The sequence below is a fragment of the Aethalodelphis obliquidens genome, unplaced genomic scaffold, assembly GCF_003676395.1.
Source record: "Aethalodelphis obliquidens isolate GAN/ISIS:26980383/991018 unplaced genomic scaffold, ASM367639v1 scaffold63, whole genome shotgun sequence".
Lineage (NCBI taxonomy): Eukaryota > Metazoa > Chordata > Mammalia > Artiodactyla > Delphinidae > Aethalodelphis > Aethalodelphis obliquidens.
The window spans coordinates 3,329,544-3,351,103 of NW_020838007.1; the positions used below are offsets into that span (position 1 = coordinate 3,329,544).

General features: G+C 42.1%; 1 protein-coding gene across 1 annotated transcript; it reads right to left on the reverse strand.

Annotated features, from left to right (window-relative positions):
- Positions 1 to 4,175: 4,175 nt before the first annotated feature.
- PSMG2 (proteasome assembly chaperone 2) lies at positions 4,176 to 21,454 on the reverse strand. Its single transcript, XM_027088889.1, has 7 exons — positions 21,295 to 21,454; positions 19,663 to 19,834; positions 16,917 to 16,975; positions 8,863 to 8,981; positions 7,832 to 8,005; positions 5,312 to 5,432; positions 4,176 to 4,475 (listed from the first exon to the last, which is right to left on the reverse strand). The coding sequence occupies exons 1-7, from the start codon at positions 21,349 to 21,351 to the stop codon at positions 4,383 to 4,385; spliced, it is 795 nt and encodes a 264-aa protein (XP_026944690.1). The 5' UTR covers positions 21,352 to 21,454; the 3' UTR covers positions 4,176 to 4,382.
- Positions 21,455 to 21,560: the final 106 nt, after the last annotated feature.

Sequence of the window (21,560 nt, forward strand, 5' to 3'; positions counted from 1 at the left end):
TGCGTGGAGTATTCTGCATGTGTCTGTTAGGTACAATCAATCTATAGTGTTTTTCAAGTCCTCTGTTTCCTTACTGGTCTTCTATCTGGTTGTTCTATCCATTATTGAAAATGGAGTATTGATAACTCCTACTATTATTGTGTTATTGTCTATTTCTCTCTTCAATTTTGTCAGTGTTTGCTTTGTATATTTGGGTGCTCTGATGTTGGGAGCATATATATTAATAATTGTTATATTATCCTTGTGTATTGACACTTTTATCTTGTAAAATGTCCTTCTTTTTCTCTAGTGAGAGTTTTTGACTTAAAGTCTGTTTTGTCTGATATTAGTATAGCCACCCCTGCTCTCTTCTGGTTATTATTTATGTGGAATCCTTTCCTATCCTTTCATTTTCAGCCTGTGTGTGTCTTTATATGTAAGGTGAGTCTCTTGTAGACTGTATATAATTGCATTTTTTTTAGTCCATTCAGCCACTCTATGTCTTTTGTTTGGGGAATTTAATACATTTACAATTAATTACTGATAGTGAAGGACTTACTGTTTTAGTCTGTTTGAACTACTATGCAATACCATAAACAAAGTGGCTTATAAACAACAATTTATTTCTCACAGTTCTATAAGCTGGGAAGTCCAAGATCATGGTGTTGGCAGATTTGATGTCTGATGAGCACCTGCTTCCTCATAGATGGTGCCTTCTTGCTGTGCCCTCATGTGGTGGGAAAGGGCAAGCTTGCTCTCTGTAGGCTCTTTTATGAGAGCAGTAATCCCATTCATGAGGGCTCCATCTTCATGACCTAACCACTTCCCACAGGCCCTACCTCCTGATACCATTACTTTGGGGATGAGGATTTCAACATATGACTTTTGGGGGATGGGAACATTCAGATGATAGCACTTACTATTGGCACTTTGTTATTTTGTTAGGCTTTTTTTTTTTTGGTCCCTCTTTTCCTCTTGCTGCCTTTCTTTGTGTTTCATTGATTTTTTTGTGTGTGTTGACATGCTTTAATTTTTTCCTCATTTTCTTTTGTATATCTTCTATAGATATTTACTTTGTGGTTACTGTGAGGCTTACATAAGATCTTGTAACAATCTATTCTATTTTGATAACAACTTGAGTCTACAAAAACTCCATTCTTTTATATCTCTCCACCTTCACTTTGTTTACATCTTTATATATTATTTATCCATTAACAGTTTTATAGTCATTTTTATGCTTTTATCTTTTAAATTCTATACCAGAATTAAAAGTGCTTTACACACCACCTTTACACCATTACTAGAGTCTGTATTTGTCTATTTAATTTTACCAGAGCGCTTTATATCTTTATATGCTTTCACGTTGCTGTCTAACATCTTTTTGTTTCAACTTGCAGGACTTGCTTTAGCACTTCCTGTAAGTCACATCTAGTGGTGATGAACTCCCTCAGGTTTTGTTCACCAGGGAAAGACTTTATTTCTTAATTTGTGAAGGACAGTTTTGCTGGATAGCATCCTTTTTTTTTTTTAAGTTTTTAAAATTTATTTATTTTATTTATTTTTGGTTGCGTTGGGTCTTCGTTGCTGTGCGTGGGCTTTCTCTAGTTGCAGTGAGCGGGAGCTCCTCTTTGTTGCAGTGCACAGGCTTCTCATTGCAGTGGCTTCTCTTGTTGCAGAGCACAGGCTCTAGGCACACGGGCTTTAGCAGTTGTGGCACGCAGGCTCAGTAGTTGTAGTGCATGGGCTTAGTTGCTCCAAGGCATGTGGGATCTTCCTGAACCAGGGCTTGAACCCGTGTTCCCTGCATTGGCAGGTGGATTCTTAACCACTGCGCCACCAGGGAAGCCTCAGGATAATATTCTTGACTGGCACATTTTTTTTCCTTTCAGCATTTTCAATATATCATCCCACTCCCTTCCGGCCTCTAAGTTTTCTGCTGAGATATCTGCTTATTATCTTACGGGAACTCACTTGTGATGAGTTGCTTTTCTCTTGCTACTTTCAAGATTCTGTCTGTCTTTGATTTTTGACAGTTTTTTGATTAAAAGGTGTCTTAGGTGGGGGCTGTTTAGGTTCATCCTATTTGGAGTCTTTTGAGCTTCTCAAATCCATTTCCTTTCTCAGATTAGAAAAGCCTTTTTTTTTTTGCAGTGCCACCTGGCATGTGGGATCTTAGTTCCCTGACCAGGGATCAAACCCATTCCCCCTGCATTGGAAGCACAGTCTTAATCACTGGACCAACAGGGAAGTCCCTATTATTATTTTTTTAAATATGCTTTGTCTCTCTTTGCTCCTTCTTGGACTCTCATAATACATATTGGTCCATTTTATGCTGTTTTATAGGTCCCTTAGGCTTTGTCCATTTTTCATCACTTTTTTTTTTATACCTCTGACTTGGTTAATTTCAATCATCAGAATTGCTGATTCTTTCTTCTGCCTGATCAAGTCTGCTGTTGAACCCCTCTAGTGAATATTTCAATTTAGTTATTATATTCTTCAGCTCCAGAATTTTTGTATGGTTCTTTTAAAAAATAGTTTCTCTTTGTTGATATTCTCATTTTGTTCGTGCATTGTTCTTAATCCACTTGGTTGTCTGTGCTCTTTTAGATCACTGTGCTTCTTTAAGACAATTAATTTGAATTCTTTGTCATATAATTCATAGATTTCTGTGTCCTTGGGATTGGTTTCTGGAGATTGGTTTCTTTTGTTCTTTTGATTGAGCTATGTTTCTGTTTATTCTTGTGCCTCATGATTTTGTGGTTGTTGTTGAGTTTTATGTATTTGATAAAACAGCCACCTCTCTCAGTCTTCTTACAGGGAAGACCTTCACCAGTTGGGCTAGCTGGGGAGTCTGGGGGCCTCAGAAATCCTTTTTGGAGGACGTAATTTCTCTGGGCTTGTGCATGTAATTTCCCAGTTCGAATTGCAGGTTTCTTTTTCAGGTGCTTGTCATCTCTTGCTCCCTGTGGTGTCCAAGGCTTGTTCTCTGGTGCTGCAGCAGCAAGGTGCCACTCTCCCCTTTGTCCTCAGCAGTCCCCAGGCATCCAAAGTATGCTGTCTCCCCATCAGCATCCTGAGTCAGGTGAGACAGATACTGGTCCCTCAACAGCCCTCTGAGAAGCTGGACTGTTGGACCCACACTTTATTCTTCTCTTTCGCTCCAATTGGGTGCCTTTGGACTGTGTAGAGATGTTACTGGCCTGTCTGTGGCACTGCAGGCTCTCTGGGGCTGCAGCACACCACTCCTGCCACCCCCCAACCCCACCTTTGCTTTCAGTGGCCCCCCTGCATCTAAACTCTGCCAGTTTCATCAGGGCTCCAAGTCAGTCGAGGCAGAAACCAGCCACTCCAGCGGCCCTGCAAAAAGCCAACCCGTTGGATGCAGTCCCCTCTTCCCTACCCCTCCATTCGCCCAGAAGCCTCGAGCTGGTGACTTTCTCCCAACATGCTGAGCTGTTGGCTTGAGGGAGGGACAGTTGGGGGTAAAGTGAAACCGCTCTTCTGTTTTCAGTGCAGCTGTTCTCAACTCTGGACTTGCCTGGGGAACTGGAACTCTTTAACTGGTTTCTGCTTCCCATAAAGGTATTTTGATTTGTAAGTGGTGTCTCTGTTGGGTCAAGGGCTAGGACTTCCTATCCCATCATCTGGCTGACATCCCGACCCGACAATAGTTTCCCAAAGGGAAACACATCAGGCTATAGAACCCAGAATAATTTATCAGAAATAAATCATTTACTGAGTGCTATGGAGTAGGGTGTACCCCTTAATATTATAAGCCCTCGTTTTACAGATGAGAAAGCCAAGGCACAGACGTAACACAACAAAATAGCAGGTAAAAAGTGACTGGTATGTAGTAGGCACTCAAAAATGAAAACCTTTTCTCTTATACTCAAACTCTTTTGAGATCGGGAAATTATTCTGGATGGAGGAAGGAGCCGTGAACCAATGAATGCTGCAGCTTCTAGAAGCTGGAAAGGGGTAGGAAACGGATTCTTCCAAGACCCTCCAGAGAAAACGCAGCCCTGCCAGCACCTTGACTTAGCCCAGTGAGACCTATTCTGGAATTCTGACTTCCAGAATTCTAAGATAATAGATTTATTTTGTCTTAAGCCACTAAGTTTCTGGTAATTTGTTACAGCAGACATAGGAAACTAATATAGAAGTCTGAGTTAAAAAAAAAATACATTCAGATAAAATTACTTAGGAAACACTTTATTGCACAAAATTTACATCTGTTGTATATGATGAAAAGCATGGCAAAAACAACCTTTTGTTAATCCATTTTTCTTTGCGATTTTTCTGTGAAAAGTAAAGATTTCCTAATACATTCTTTTTATATAGTTGTTTAACAGTTGTGTTGGTAATAAGTGTCTTGGGACATAAGGTATAAAACTGAAAACGGATCAGAAAAGTGCAGGGGGAAGACCACTGCCAAAGAGTAACCTCCAGGAACTCGGCATTTTCCATGGCAAGGCAGATGCTGAGGGGTCATCACACTGCAATTGAAGAACAAAATATGTAATCCTTCAACTTTATCACTAAATCTCTTTTTAACACGTATTATAAAACTGTCCCTTTGTTGTTGTTGTTCCTTTTGGTTTTGACACTTCTAGCTGTGATTTATTGTAAGGTAAAAACAAAGTAATACATTTCTGTGTCTTTATATCAGCTGAAGATAAATTTCCTCAATTTCCAAGCCATAAAGATACGAACCAGAAAGGCTATAAATAGAGTCCATGGAGCAAAATCAAATTCAAAAGAAACAGTGGTTAAAAAAAAAATCAATGCTGTGTGATTTGTATCAATTTGTTCTTCAAAAAAGCATGAATTAAAAAGACAGTCACCTACCTTGTAAAGTAGGCTTAGGTTACTTTTGTTATGCCTAAAGGCTAACTGATTTCCCCAGGTGTCATGCTCTTATTTCATAATAGAGAAAAGTATTTTAATTATAATGCATATTGATAGCTAAAGTACTGCTCACAAAGCTATACCTTTTGCTTAAAAGTAAAAGAAAAACCTGAATTCCAAAGAGGACTTGTTTATCCTTATAAAAAGCTGCCTGGTATAATTAATGCAACACTAAGAATGAATACAACGAAGTATTTAAGATTTTCCTTTTTTTTTTGAAAATCAGCCTTAATGAAACAACTGCAGACAACAGGTTGCTTAGCTGTCTTCTTTTGAAAAGTTCAGCTAACTTAAATTTTATATAAAGACGTCTAAATTTAACATAAACTTTCACTTACTTGGTCTACTTATATAGTATGTAAAAATGCAAGTTGATGAATACATAACCAGAGAAATCAGAGACTTAAGCTTTAGTGAAACTTACACATGGTTTGATTATCTGAAGCCATTCATTAAGATATTCAACAAGACCTAACGCATCTGGGATATTGTCTCCTTCCGAAACGAATTTCAGCAGAATCACCATTGGGATTTCTTTAGAACAGCTACAACAATTAAAAAGAATAATTAGATATTCTTCTACTGATACAAGATGATGGTTCCAGTGTGCCTGTTTTTATAGCTGAGATAATCTGCCAGGTTTTAGGCAAGGAGATGTCACATCACAAGATCACTTATGTACCTTCTATTTGTAGGGACAAAACTAGGAGCCATGTAACACCCACCCTGGGCACATGAATGTTCCTGCCCCACACCAAGATTTGTGCTGGAAAATTAAAAGAACATCAATTTTGTGAGAAATATCTGTAAATAGCATGAATTTTAAAGCTACAGATGGTAGAGTTGCAGTATCTTGCAGATACAAACATTTAATTCAAAACAGAAAACAGACCAAGAAATTAGTAGTGGTAGTTTCTTCTGGGTGACAGAAGTGAGTATTTAAAATATTGTTTCTTTTGACTATTCTACATTTTCAAAATGTTCTATGAGGAACATGTCTTTCATAGTATTTTGTCTAGTGTTGCTAACTTTGTGGGCAAAGTTATCAGCTGCCCAGAGGTTGTTCTCTGCCCTCACGGTTTCACCCTATACTTGTGAGCTCAGGGTTGAGGAGGGTTCAGGCAGGCCCCAGGGCTCTTCCCCCAGCAGCTGTGTCCCTCTGGTTCTCTGCCTCGTACTCTCCAGCTGTGTCAGCCACCCCAACTCTGGTTTCCAGTCCCCTCGACTTAGCAAGACGGCTGCACTCTGCCAGGGTCCCCCCACCCCATGCTGCAGTCCTGCAGGAAGCTGGGGCAATAGCAGGACTCTACTGCTTTCTCCCAGGCTTCACAGCTGTGTGCTGCATGGTGTCCAATGTCTGATGAACAGCTGTTTCATTAATGTTGTCCAGTTTCCCATTGTTTATGGCAGGAGGGCAAGTCTGCTATCAGCTACTCTGACACCGTCAGAAGCAAAGCTAGGAGACTGACTTGCAAAGAAGCAAGAAGTCAGTTTGAAGGGGCAGAGTGCGGGGGGAGTGCGAAGACAGCAGAATCCCCCTCCCCCTGCGGAGAAGGGCGAGACCAGCAAGGACAAACAGGAAGCGACGTAGGACTCTGGCAAACTGGGCAGGTTGTTGCAAAGGAGACGAGGAGAAAAGGAGAGGGAAAAAAAGCAAGGAAGAATGCGACAGCTCTGGGGACACTGTGAGGGCCAGGAGGCCAGCATCTGTGCAGAGCGCACCCAGGGGGCCAGGCCAGAGGGGCCTGGAGGGCTCTGGATGGCACATTGCGGAGGATGAACCAGATTCCGCAAAAGGCAAGTAAAACTGCTGATGGATTTTTACTCAGGGAGTCTTGTGATCAGTTTTGCATTTTAGAAAGTTAATTCCAGCATTGCTGCTGAGGTGGTCAGGGCAGGTCAGAATGAGGCAGTAGGTGATCGATCAAGAGACCCTGACAGCAGCTGCTATTGCCTGGACTGTGTCCCTCCAGGGTCTACAAGTGGAAGCCTCACCCACAGGCGACTGTATCTGGAGGCAGGAGGTTTAGGAGGTAATTCAGTGAAAGGTCACAGGAGGGGGCCCCAATCCGATGGGACCATGGCCTTACAAGGAGAGAAGGAGCTCTCTCTCTGCTGCGTTGAGGACACAGCCAGAGGTGGCCGTCTGCAGGCCGGGAAGAGGGCCCTCCCCAGAACCTGACCAGGCCAGCACCCTGACCTCCAGCCTCCAGAGCTGTGAGCAAATACATTTCTGTTGTTTAAGCCCCGCAGTCTATGGTCTGACAGAAGTGCAGGCCACGGGTGATGTGGCCTGAATGGAGCGAGAGAATGATTCAAAGCTGGTGGTTTGCAGGGCAGGTGTGGAGAATAACCAGGTGGCCAGGGCTTCTAGGCTGTGGTAAGAAAAGAGGTGAAATAATATACTAAAGGGCATAAGCTAGACAGGGAAAGAAGTGAAAACACGAATGGAAGATAGACTACGAAAAAAAGAAAAGTTGAAGGAAATGATGGTTTTAATAAGAGCATAGATTTTCAGGTATAAAACAGGAGTTATTTAATGAGTACAGATCTTCTGTTTAGAACGATGACAAAGTTCTGAAAGTGGATGGTGGTGATGGGTACACAACAATGAATGTACTGAATGTCACTTAACTGTACACTTAAAAATGGTTAATTTAATGTTATGTACACCTCACCACCACCACCACTGCAAAGAGGACTGACTGCAGAGGTTGCACAGAATATGTATCAGGACCCCTAACATGACACACATACTAAAGCATTAAATATGGCTTTTCAGGAACCAATTCTATAACCACATTTCAATCTTTCCCCTGAATGTAACACGGTACCTATTTAATGAAGACATTTTCAGAGTTCCAGTAAGTACTCCAAACACTATCCCAGTTATCTTACTTTCATTTTCAGATAAGATGCGCAGCAAATATACAGGTAAGCTCACCCTTCGTCATAGAGTGTTTTTGTGATACCTCCTCCAGGAATACGGACACAAAACTCAGAATCGTCTATTTCAGGAATGCATGGGCTTTTTTCCATTTCTTCCCAGTTAAGGCTCCGTATTTTATTCTGAACACTTTTTTTCGTGGAAGGTGTAAGTAGGTACCTGAAGGGAGTACTGGAAACAATCATATAATTAACTAAAAACTCACAAATACGTACATTAAGACAATTAACAGTTCTTTTAGCAAAAATTATCTTGTTCTCCATATATTCTGCTGCACAAAGCAAAACACGTGTTTCAGCAGTCTATGGAAGAGCAACATGTAAAAATATTGCTCTGACTTGCTATTTACAAATTTAGGGGAGAGCGGAGAGACAGGAAAACTTAACCCAAGGCCAGGCCAGCGTGAAGATGTCCACAGCCATGCTCCCACCAGGCCCACTGTGAGAATCCCAGAAACTAAGTCTAGTCTTGAAAGGTTACTCTTGGCTAATAATTTCGTCAGAATTTTACAGGTGAAGAAATGATAATGCAATAAACTAGTTTAGATTTCTAAGTCTTGGATACTTTGTCTTCTACCTAAGAATTCAATCTGACATGCCTGGGAGCTATACTTAAAGGCAACTGTATTTCTGCAAATACAAATGGTTGAATATATGGAAATAAATAGAAACATCAATCCAGTCTTTGAAAAACGATCAACCAATAAACATCAGGTACCCTTTCTTCTTTCCCTTCATCAGCTGAGGTTTGTGGCGCTGCCAGGCACGTGATACCACACAACAGAGCACAGCCCCAGAACCATTCCCACCTTTATCCTAGGATCCCAGTGCCGCAGCCCTGGGAATGTCAAGGGCCCCCCACCTCTACTCCTCCTAGCTCATGTTCTTTACCTCCTTCTTTCTAAATTGCAGGGAGGACAGGAAAGGATATGCATGGCTTTAAAATTTTATTTTAACCTTTTAATAGAGAAATCATCCTAATAACTGTATAAATCATAGCAAAATACTTTTCCAAAGACACAGACATACCTGCGGAGCTGGAAGTCATTACGGTGATACGAGTGGCTGCTTGAAAGAACAACAACTTTGGCACAGTTGCTGCTTTTCACCCAGAAAAGCAGTTTCTCACAGAATGACTTTGATTTATACTTTGTATACCATTCAAAGAATAAAACAAAAACAGAAAAGTTAGATCCTAGAGTTACAATAAGAGTAGTCTATATAGTATTTCACCCACATTATGTGATGATATATAGTTTATATATACTAAAATTATAATTATTTTTACATCTACTTACCATCCTTAGACTGAAGGTGAAAGATGAGGAGCAATGACTATTTTTTTATTTTTATTTTTTAACATCTTTATTGGAGTAGAATTGCTTTACAATGGTGCGTTAGTTTCTGCTTTATAACAAAGTGAATCAGTTATACATATACATATATCCCCATATCTCCTACCTCTTGCGTCTCCCTCCCACCCTCCCTATCCCACCCCTCAGGGTGGTCACAAAGCACCGAGCTGATCTCCCCGTGCTATGCGGCTGCTTCCCACTAGCTATCTACTTTCCATTTGGTAGTGTATATATGTCCACACAACTCTCTCACTTTGTCCCAGCTTACTCTTCACCCTCCCCGTATCCTCAAGTCCATTCTCAAGTAGGTCTTTGTCTTTATTCCCGTCTTGCCCCTAGGTTCTTTGTGACCATTTTTTTTTGTATTTTTAGATTCTATATATATGTGTTAGCATACGGTATTTGTTTTTCTCTTTCTGACTTACTCCACTCTGTATGACAGACTCTAGGTCCATCCACCTCACTACAAATGACTCAATTTTGTTTCTTTTTATGGCTGAGTAATATTCCATTGTATATATGTGCCACATCTTCTTCTTTATCCATTCATCTGTCGATGGACACTTAGGTTGCTTCCAAGTACTGGGTATTGAAAATAGAGCTGCATAGAACATTGTGGCACATGACTCTTTTGAATTATGGTTTTCTCAGGGTGTATATATACATATATATATATATATATATATATGTATATATATAGTGGGATTGCTGGGTCATATCCTAGTTCTATTTTTAGTTTTGTTTTTTTTTTGCGGTATGCGGGCCTCTCACTGTTATGGCCTCTCCCATTGCAGAGCACAGGCTCCGGAAGCGCAGGCTCAGCGGCCATGGCTCATGGGCCCAGCCGCTCTGCGGCATGTGGGATCTTCCTGGACCGGGGCACGAACCCGTGTCCCCTGCATCAGCAGACGAACTCTCAACCACTGCGCCACCAGGGAAGTCCTTTTTAGTTTTTTAAGGAACCTCCATACTGTTATCCATAGCAGCTGTATCAATTTACATTCCCACCAACAATGCAAGAGGGTTCCCTTTTCTTCAGACCCTCTCCAGCACTTGTTGTTTGTAGATTTTTTGATGATGGCTATTCTGACTGGTGTGAGGTGATACCTCATTGTAGTTTGATTTGCATTTCTCTAATGATTAGTAATGTTGAGCATCTTTTCATGTGTTTGTTGGCAATCTGTATATCTTCTTTGGAGAAATGTCTATTTCAGTCTTCTGCCCATTTTTGGATTGGATTTTTTTTTTTTGCTATTGAGCTGCATGAGCTGCTTGTATATTTTGGAGATTAATGCTTTGTCAGTTGCTTCCTTTGCAAATATTTTCTCCCATTCTGAGGTTTGTCTTTTCATCTTATGGTTTCCTTTGCTGTGCAAAAGCTTTTAACTTTCATTAGTCCCATTTGTTTATTTTTGTTTTTATTTCCATTTCTCTAGGAGGTGGGTCAAAAAGATCTGTTGTGATTTATTATGTCATGGAGTGTTCTGCCTATGTTTTCCTCTGCCTATGTTTTCCTCTAAGAGTTTTATAGTGTCTGGCCTTACATTTAGGTCTTTAATCCATTTTGAGTTTACTTTTGTGTATGGTGTTAGGGACTGTGCTAATTTCATTCTTTTACATGTAGCTGTCCAGTTTTCCCAGCACCACTTACTGAAGAGGCTGTTCACTGTATATTCTTGCCTCCTTTATCAAAGATAAGGTGACCATAGGTGGATGGGTTTATCTCTGGGCTCTCTATCCTGTTCTGTTGATCTATATTTCTGTTTTTGTGCCAGTACCATACTGTCTTGATTACTGTAGCTTTCTAGTATAGTCTGAAGTCAGGGAGACTGATTCCTCCAGCTCCATTTTTCCTTCTCAAGACTGCTTTGGCTATTCAGGGTCTTTTGTGTTTCCATACAAACTGAAATTTTTTGTTCTAGTTCTGTGAAAAATGCCATTGGTAGTTTGATAGGGATTGCACTGAATCTGTAGATTGCTTTGGGTAGTAGAGTCATTTTCACAATGTTGATTCTTCCAATCCAAGAACATGGTATATCTCTCCATATGTCTGTATCATCTTTAATTTCTTTCATCAGTGTCTTATAGTTTTCTGCATACAGGTGTTTTGTCTCCTTAGGTAGGTTTATTCCTAGGTATTTTATTCTTTTTGTTGCAATGGTAAATGGGAGTGTTTCCTTAATTTCTCTTTCAGATTTTTCATCATTAGTGTATAGGAATGCAAGAGATTTCTGTGCATTAATTTTGTATCCTGCTACTTTACCAAATTCATTGATTGGCTCTAGTAGTTTTCTTGTAGCATCTTTAGGATTCTCTATGTATAGTATGTCATCTGCAAACAGTGACGGTTTTACTTCTTTTCCGATTTGGATTCCTTCTTTTTCTTTTTCTTCTCTGATTGCTGTGGCTAAAATTTCCAAAACTATGTTGAATAATAGTGGTGAGAGTGGGCAACCTTGCCTTGTTCCTGATCTTAGTGGAAATGGTTTCAGTTTTTCACCACTGAGAATGATGTTGGCTGTGGGTTTGTCATATATGGCCTTTATTATGTTGAGGTAAGTTCCCTCTATGCCTACTTTCTGGAGGGTTTTTATCATAAACGGGTGTTGAATTTTGTCGAAACCGTTTCTGCATCTAATGAGATGATTATATGGTTTTTCTCCTTCAAATTGTTAACATGGTTTATCACATTGATTGATTTGTGTATACTAAAGAATCCTTGCATTCCTGGGATAAACCCCACTTGATCATGGTGTATGATCCTTTTAATGTGCTGTTGGAGTCTGTTAGCTAGTATTTTGTTGAGGACTTTTGCATCTATGTTCATCAGTGATATTGGCCTGTAGCTTTCTTTTTTTGTGGCATCTTTGTCTGGTTTTGGTATCAGGGTGATGGTGGCCTCGTAGAATGAGTTTGGGAGTGTTCCTCTTTCTGCTATATTTTCTAAGAGTTTGCAAAGGATAGGTGTTAGCTCTTCTCTAAATGTTTGATAGAATTCGCCTGTGAAGCCATCTGGTCCTGGGCTTTTGTTTGTTGGAAGATTTTTAATGACAGTTTCAATTTCAGTGCTTGTAATTGGTCTGTTTATATTTTCTATTTCTTCCTGGTTCAGTCTCGAAAGGTTGTGCTTTTCTAAGAATTTGTCCATTTCTTCCAGGTTGTCCCTTTTATTGGCATATAGGTGCTTTTAGTAATCTCTCATGAGCAACCAAACCAAAACACAAATCCACCAATGATAACAAGCGCTAAAAACTATGCTAAAAAAAAAACCCCAAAACCAAAAAACGCTGTCAGAACCCTAGGACAAATGGCAAAAGCAAAGCTATACAGACAAAATCACACAAAGAAGCATACACATACACACTCACAAAAAGAGAAAAAGGAAAAAAATATATATATATATATAAAAGTAAAAAAAGAGAGCAACCAAATCAATAAATAAATCTACCAATGATAATAAGCTCTAAATACTAAACTAAGATAAACATAAAACCAGAAACAAATTAGATGCAGAAAGCAAACTGCAAGTCTACAGTTGCTACCAAAGTCCACTGCTTCAATTTTGGGATGATTCATTGTCTATTCAGGTATTCCAGAGATGCAAGGTACATCAAGTTGATTGTGGAGATTTAATCCACTGCTCCTGAGGCTGCTGGGAGAGATTTCCCTTTCTCTTCTTTGTTCACACAGCTCCTGGGGTTCAGCTTTGGATTTGGCCCTGCTTCTGCGTGTAGGTTGTGTGAGGGCATCTCTTCCCCACCCAAATAGGACAGGGTTAAAGAAGTGGCTGCTTAGGGGGCTCTGGCTCACTCAAGCTGGGGGGAGGGAGGGGTACATAATGTGGGGTGAGCCTGTGGTGGCAGAGGCTGGTGTGACGTTGTAACAGCCTGAGGCGTGCCATGTGTTCTCCCGGGGAAGCTGTCCCTGGATCAAAGGACTCTGGCAGTGGTGGGTCGCACAGGCTCCTGGGAGGGGAGGTGTGGATAGTGACCTGGGCTTACACACAGGCTTCTTGGTGGCTGCAGCAGCAGCCTTAGCATCTCATGCCTGTCTCTGGGGACCGCACTGATAGACGCAGCTCACGCCCGTCTCTGGAGGTTGTTTAGGTGGTGCTCTGAATCCCCTCTCCTTGTGCATCCCAAAACAATGGTCTCTTGCATTTTAGGCAGGTCCAGAGTTTTCCCTGGACTCCCTCCCTGTTAGCTGTGGCACATTAACCCCCTTCAGGCTGTCTTCACGCAGCCAACCCCAGTCCTCTCCCTGGGATCTGACCTCTGATGCCCGAGCCTCAGCTCCCAGCCCCCATGCGCCCCGTCGGGTGAGCAGACAAGCCTCTCGGGCTGGTGAGTGCTGGTCAGCACCGATGCTCAGTGCGGGAATCTCTCCACTTTGCCCTCTGCACCCCTCTTGCTGCGCTCTCCTCTGTGGCTCCAAAGCTTCCCCCCAGCCACCCCCTGTCTCCGCCAGTGAAGGGGCTTCCCAGTGTGTGGAAACTTTTCCTCCTTCACAGCTCCCTCCCGGAGGTGCAGGTCCCGTCCCTATTCTTTTCTCTCTGTTTTTCCTTTTTTCTTTTGCCCTACCCAGGTACATGGGGAGTTTCTTGCCTTTTGGGAAGTCTGAGGTCTTCTGCCAGCATTCAGTAGGTGTTCTGTAGGAGTTGTTCCACATGTAGATGTAGTGATGTAGTTTTGATGTATTTGTGGGGAGGAAGGTGATCACCATGTCTTACTCCTCCACCATCTTGAAGGCACCCCACAATGACTGTTTATTTTATCTTTACAACTAGAGATAAGCTAAGTGTGAGGAATCTAGATTTCAGTTTCCCAGTTCTGTACTTCAGTGATCTATTGTTACTCAAAAACCACCACGCGGTTATCTATGAGACGTCTTGCCAGAAATTTCTGCCCTAAATCTGATCAGAAAGAAACAGGTGAATCCAGAAGGCTGAACATCTGGCCTGGGTCCCTCAGAGGAGTCAATATTGCGAATCACAGAAGGAGGAGGGCAGCTCTACACTGAACCCCAACTGAAAAGATATAACAGCCTAAGGCAACACACAAACCTTGCCTGGATCCAGAATTGAAGGATATTTGGGGAACAACTGGGGAATTTGAATATGCCGAATGCTAGTACTTAATAATTCACTAAATGCTGACTTTCTAGGTGTGTGGCAGTGTTGTGGTTGTGAGGTTGTGTGTGAAGGAGAGTCTCCTTCTTGTATGGAGTGAGCAGCATGATGTCAGCAGCCTCCTTTTGGACTGTTTGGCAGGAGGAAACTGCGTGTACTTGTGCAAAGAGAATCAAGCAGGTGTGGCAAGATGTGAACAGATGACTGATCTGGGTCATAAAATTTGGGGGGAAAACCCATTTTATGGAAACTCTTTTCAGAGACTGTTAATAAAATAATTATTCAATAAAATATAAAATGCAGGTAAGAAATGGCTACCTTTTAAAAACAGAAGGGCAGTTTGTGTCGTGGTTAAGAGAGGCCAGCTCCAGAGACAGGCTGCCGGGTCTAGAATGCTGGCTCCACCCATGAACCACACGGCTTGAGCAAGCTGCCTGAGCTTCTGTGTTTCTGATTTCTCACTTGTAAAATTAAGATAATTAGCATCTGCCTCCTAGGATTGTTGTGAGGACTGAGGAGAGCAACATGCTTGAAGTATTTAGAGTATTACTGGTGCAAAGAATCTATGCTCAAAAAATGTTTGCTACTTTGAAATCACTCTTTATTTACATCTATCAACAATTTCAGGGACTTCCCTGGTGGCGCAGTGGTTAAGAATCTGCCTGCCAATGCAGGGGACATGGGTTCAAGCCCTGGTCCGGGAAGATCCCACATGCTGTGGAGCAACTAAGCCCGTGCGCCACAACTACTGAGCCTGTGTTCTAGAGCCCGCAAGCCACAACTACTGAGCCTGTGTGCCGCAACTACCAAAGCCTGTGCGCCTAGAGCCCGCGCCCTGCAACAAGAGAAGCCACTGCAATGAGAAGCCAAGCAGCCCCCGCCCAAAGCCTGTGCACCGCAACCAAGAGTAGCCCCTGCCCGCCACAACTAAAGAAAGCCCACATGCAGCAACGAAGACCCAACACAGCCAATAAATTAATTAATTAATTAATTAATTTTTAAAAATTCGTTTAGAAGTGTCTGAATTGTCCATCTTACTTCTCGAACTTACAGATATTAGGAAGAGAACAAAAAAGCCACGTGGCACAATGTAAAACTGCTAGCAACTCTCACTGCCAAACTTTTTGTGTGATATTGTTAACTAAGGAAAGAGTAATAAATATTAAAATAACCATAGCTCCATTCATGATAGCCTCAAACTGGAAAAAAATCAAATGCTCCATCAACAGTATGGGTAAATCATGGTTTATTTACACAACAGATTCATGCACAGAGGTGAGAAGGAAGTAACTACCTCTACCTGCAACAATGTGGAAGCACCTAGCAGACAGAATGTGGAGTAAAGGAGGCCAGACGTGAAGTGCACCCGTGAGATCCCGCTCCTACAACATGGTGACTGTGGGTGTGTGTGGAGGGGCCCCCGGGAAGGGGAGACCTTTCTGCCCCCCTGAACAGGTGGTACCTCAATCCACTCTACACCAAGGCTCTGTCTAGAAGCCGAGGATACAGGAGTGAATGACACCTTGTCACTTTTCTCAAGGAACTTCCATTCTATCAGGTGGGAAGTGAGGAGTCGTGAAGAAAACTAGCTCAGGATAAGATAAGAGAAAGGATGCTGGGGGGAGGTCTTTCTGATGAGGGACAGCTAAGCAAAGACTAAAGGAAGTGAGCCATTCAGGTGTCCAGTGGAGAAGTGGTCCAGGCAGAGAAACTACTGTGAGGACTGAGACAGGATGAGCTTAATGTGTTTGAACAGCACAGGGTGGCCAGTGTGGCTGGAGCAGGGCAATCAAGAGCGGGAGCAGGGGACAGGCATGCAGGACAGCTGGACGTGGGGCCAGGGACAGAGCTGCCCCGCAGATGCTCCATGGTAACCAAATGCTCTTTATGGCAGCTGCTCGCCACGCATGGCTGTGGAGAGCTTGCAATGTGGCTACTGGGACAGAGGAACTGAATTTTTAATTTTACTTACTTTTAATGAATGAGTCAAAATTTAAACAGCTACATGTGTCTAGTGGCTGCCACATCAGAGATGTAGGGCCTGTCGGGCCGTGGTGAGGGCTGTGAACTCGCTTTGAGATGGGAAGCTACTGGCGGGTTTGGAAGGCAGAAGTGACGTGCTTTGATTAAGATTTAAAGGATCACGGGTAGAGCTGTCTGCGGGGCGGGTGGTGCAGGAGCAGAATCAGGGCATGAGGGAGGGGGTGGTTGGACTGGAGTGGTGGCAGCGGAAGACGAAAGAAGTTGGATTCAGAAAATATTTTCATATATATATAATTTTTATGTAGATGCCACTGGTTTGAAATGTAACTCAAATAGAATAAACCTGTAGTATTTATATGCTTAAAGTTTTTCACCAATGCTACCTGAATCAGGAATATATAAGACCCAAGCTATATGTCCCAATTCCTTTCAATATATTCATGAAACAATACTAACAACTCTGAAATTTTATGAGTATTTCTCTATAGAATCAGACCTTGCTTAACTGTATAAACATAAACAAAGAAATGATTTTTGAGTCTTAATGATAATGACTCAGTATTTTCTCATTATATTGCACTTTAATAAACTTAAGAAGGTAAAAATAACATACTAACCTTAATAAAAATGGATCTTAACTGAAGAGCCACTAGTTTCTTTGAAGGCGATGCATACACTGCAAGTCCAAGAAAATGAAACCAAATGATAGTTAAATTGAAGGAGTCGTACAAGTGAAGTTATAATGATAAAAAGCTGAACTACGAGAACTTCTGTATCTAAATGTTTTCGATAGTTAAAATATAGAACATATGCACTATATCATTTAGTTAAAACAAAACACTTTAATACCTCAGAATTCACCTGTGGGCTTTATTCTACAGAATACATTCAGTGCTGAAAAGTTAACTGTAAGAAAATTATCAAAAATTATTTCTCTTCTTTGACTGTAAATCCAGAGAAGTATTCCCCTGGAAATTTCTAGCATTATGACAAATGACATCATTCTTAAGATCGTTTTTGGTTTCTGATATTCTTTCCTCTTTTCTCTAGAGAACAGCAACAGTCATTGGGATTAGAACAAGGAAGAATAAAATGCAGCGAATGTTAGCTGGGCAATAAAATACCTGCAATAGGTACATGTGTTCTTTAGGAGTTTTTGAAAGACCTGAAATAACATGCAAAAATTTTTGTGAGTCGACGTGTGTGAATTTTTTCTGCAAAAAGGATCCACAATTTTCATCAGATTCTACAAGGGGCCTACTTTACTGACGCTTAAGAGGTCCTGCCCAACTTCACCTCCAAGAATGAGATGCTCCAAAATGACCCAAGGACAAAATACAGAGTGCCTGAGGACACGTGATTAGGCCACTGTGCCCAGGGGTAAGCTTTCAGTTACTGTAAAAAGATTACAAATAACCCTAGACTTGGGCACAGCCTTTGGTGGATCACGTCTCTCCTGTTATACAGGTCTTTTTGGGGTTGTCTCATTGGACTGGTGCACGTGGGGTGGCCACGGCTGTACTCCATCAGCGAGTCTGCTGACCACCAGGTATGTGTGGGGCAAAGGAGGCTAGAGCAGGTCTAGGAATTAGGGAAAAGGGCAGGCTGAGCTTTAAAATATAAGATGTACCACTTTCTACAACAGCAACACTTGTGTTCTCCACCAGTGTATCACGAAGGTCTTTTTTTGTTGTTAAGACCCTGTTTTCCAGATCCTTTTTCTTGTCAGGTGATGTAACATCGCCTTTCACATATTCTGGCTAAAAATATTTAGCTTTTAAATAATCAAGCCTTTATTCCTAACTCCAGTTTCAGAAAATACAGAAACTAGAGGAACGTGGCAAATGACACCACAGGAAGCAATCAGACAAACGTAGAAGGTGGGACATTCTATAGGACAATGTGTCCAGTTTTTTCCTTCAATAAATCAGTTTTGCAAAGAAGGAAAAGAGATTATGCAGGGTAAGAGATTTCAAAGGCACGATAATCAGAAGTACTATGGCCTGGTCTGGACAAACTAACTTTAAAGGACAGTTTTGGGTAAACTGGGCCTCTCTGGATAGGGTATAGGAAGATATTGCTAATTTTGTTAAATGCAATGGTGTTTTAGCTATGTAAGAAAATGTACTATAAGAGGTGCATACTTACATATTTGGGGGTGGAATGTTGTGATGTCTATAATTTATTTCAAAAAGACACCTCATCTTAAAAAATAAAAAAGTGGATTAAAGAACTGTCTCCAATGGACCTGCTGCCAGTTTGTGTCAGAGGAAAAAGCCAGTGGGTCTTCTGCTGGAGCGAAGGTGCATTAGCAGGTGACGGGGAGGCAGGTCTCTGGGTCAGGCTGCCTCGATTAATCATGGGACCACGATTCCCTGTGCACTGGTTCCCTGATCTATAAAACCACCCATGGAGTAGTTGTGAGCATTAAGTGAATTAACACATGTAAATGCACAGTGTTCAGCTCAGAGGAGATACTCAACAAATGACAGTTGTTATCATTAGTCTAAATATAAAAATTCTAGTTCTACCATTTATAGTCCTTTGTCCTTCAAGGCAATACTTGAAATTACCTAGTGTTAATAAAACCATCTTTCTAAAGTGTATTTCATTATTGCAAGCTAATGACATGGTTAGTAAGACTGACAAAACCCAAAATGCTTCCTCACTTGTTTCTCGGTCCACCTACGGTCTTTCATGCTCCTGTCACCTTTGGCTTCTAAACCGAAGACTGAGAGGCCAAGGCAGCAGCTGCCCATCACGCGAAGTAACTGGAGGCCCCTTTGTTTTCCTCTCCTCCCGAGGGGCAGTCTCATCATGAACACAGTGGTTGGGGGCTGTAAACTGTGTGCCCCAACTAACCCAGCTTGACAGTCCAACAAGGAACTGTGGAGACGTACGGCGTGGGAAGAGCCCACACCTACTGCAGTGTTAGGAAACTCGGCCTCTCTGAGCCTCGTCAGTGTTACGACGGATTCTACAACGTGACAGGATGGCAGAGGACTGTGTGAGGTAGCGTATATTAAACATACGGGACTGAGCCCAGTGGAATTCTCTCTCCCTGATATTAGTGATGCTTACCCATGCCAGTAAGGAGAGAAAATAAAACTGAGGATAAAAGGGGAAAAACCCCACGTTAAACAAATAGGTATCTCAAATTCCATCCAAGGATACAAATACAACCACATCTCTCAAGGGAGCTGCCATTTAGGAAAGGCTAAGGACTAAACCAGGGTGTATGCAGGAGAGGAGAACACAGTGTCCTGAACTCTGCACAGAGCCGGTGCCAGGTGCTGCAGGACATACTGGGAGGGTCTGGTTCTGATTTAAAACAACTCTACCTTGTAGGAGAATATAACACACCTTCAGCATTTATACTGAGTTCTGTTGAATTTTCTTCTGCAGTTGCATATGGATTGTTTCCAACCATCGGCACAAGACAATCAGTATAGAAGTAACCAATCTTATACATATTCAGTGTAGAAATAATCAGATCTATTGCAAGCTGGCCAACATTTCCAACAGATACTGCTGGCTGAAACAGTAAAATAATATATTCATTAAGTCAACCAAATTAGCAGCACTTTAAAAAGTTTAGTCAGAAGACAACAATCACAGCACTGGTACTGCACGCTTACGCTCAGGTGAATCACAGCTGGATTCTGACCCCTTCATTAGCTCCACCTTTCAGACTACTGATTGAACACTTACTAAATACCCCAATGGAATGAATCTTCCATTTCTTCAACCTAACATGGCTTCCCTCTTCACCACTCCACTGTCAAGGGTACCCCTAGTATCTTTTGGACATTACTTTCTCTATGACATTTTTCTTTTTCTTTTTTTTTTGCCAGGTATCTCCTGCAAAAACACTTCTTGTTTTTTGTGATTAATAAATATTTTTCAGGGAGATACTTTGAAATGAAGTCTAATTTCCTTTCTCAGTACACTATCACATGCTAATTTAAGCATTTATTGACATTTTATTTCTTTTTTGGCCACGCAGCATGCGAGATCTTAGTTCCTGGACCAGGGATCAAACCCGTGCCCCCTGCAGTGGAAGGGTGAAGTCCCAACCACTGGACCACCAGGGAAGTCCCCATTAATATTTCTTGTGTGCACTATTATGAAAATTATCAAAAAGTAACTTTTCTATTACCATCATCCTTTTTAAAAACTGAAATGTAATTGACATATAACATTATATTAATTTCAGTTGTACAACATTGTGATTCGACATCTGTACATACTGCAATATGATCACCTCAACAGGTCTAGTTAGTAACCAATGCCACACAGTCAGAAAAACCTTTTTTTCTTGTGATGAGAACTTTTATGTTATCATGTTAACAACTACTCATGTTAACAACTTTCAAATGTACAATACAGTATTAACTATAGTCATCATGCTTTGAGTTACATCCCGGGACTTATTTTTGACTAGAGATTTGTACTTTTGACCCCCTTCTCCCATTTTATCCACCCCTGCTGGCAAGCACCAATCCATTCTCTGTATCTATAAGTTTTTGTTTGTTTTTTTAATTCCAAATATGAAGCTTTTCTTAAGAGGTCCTCGTGTCCCTCCCCCTCCCAATAAATCCTAGGGCCTTTCTGTACCTTTTTCAACGTTCTAACCTTATTTATATACATGTGTTTCCAACTAAACTGCAAAATCCTTGAGGAATCTAGTCTTTTTTGTCACATTTTGACACCACAGAACGCTCACTGAGTGAGCCAAAGTCTTTAGCAACCCGTCTGTAGTTTCCTGGCTAATGACAACGATTCGCTAGCTTGAACCTGACTCCCGAACTAACTGAGAAAAGGTTTTCCAGGATGAAATGTAAAGCGAGTGGCCCGCACGACACTAGCCAAGCACAGGTCACTCCCCAGCACGTTCCGCTCTCAGCCACCAGGACTCGGGGCCGTAGACCCGCGCGCGTTCGGGCACCGCCGCTCGGACCCCCACTCCGCCCCCTCCCTCGGGGCCGGACTCACCATCAGGAGCGTGCACCCCGCGAGGTCGGGGACAGAGTCCCCGCAGGGAACAAACATGGTCTAGACGACTGCTACAGCGGGAAAAGCCTGCGGCCGGAAATGCGGACAGGCGGTGCGCGGGGTCCTACGAGACCTTCGGCGCGGGGTTCTTCGAGGCCTACGGCACGGGGTCCTGAGGTGCCCGTGCCACCGCCTGCCGAGGCGGCGTGCGACAGGGCCTGCGTGGAGGCGCGGTGGCAGGGGCGGCGCCGCAGGGAGCCGGCGGG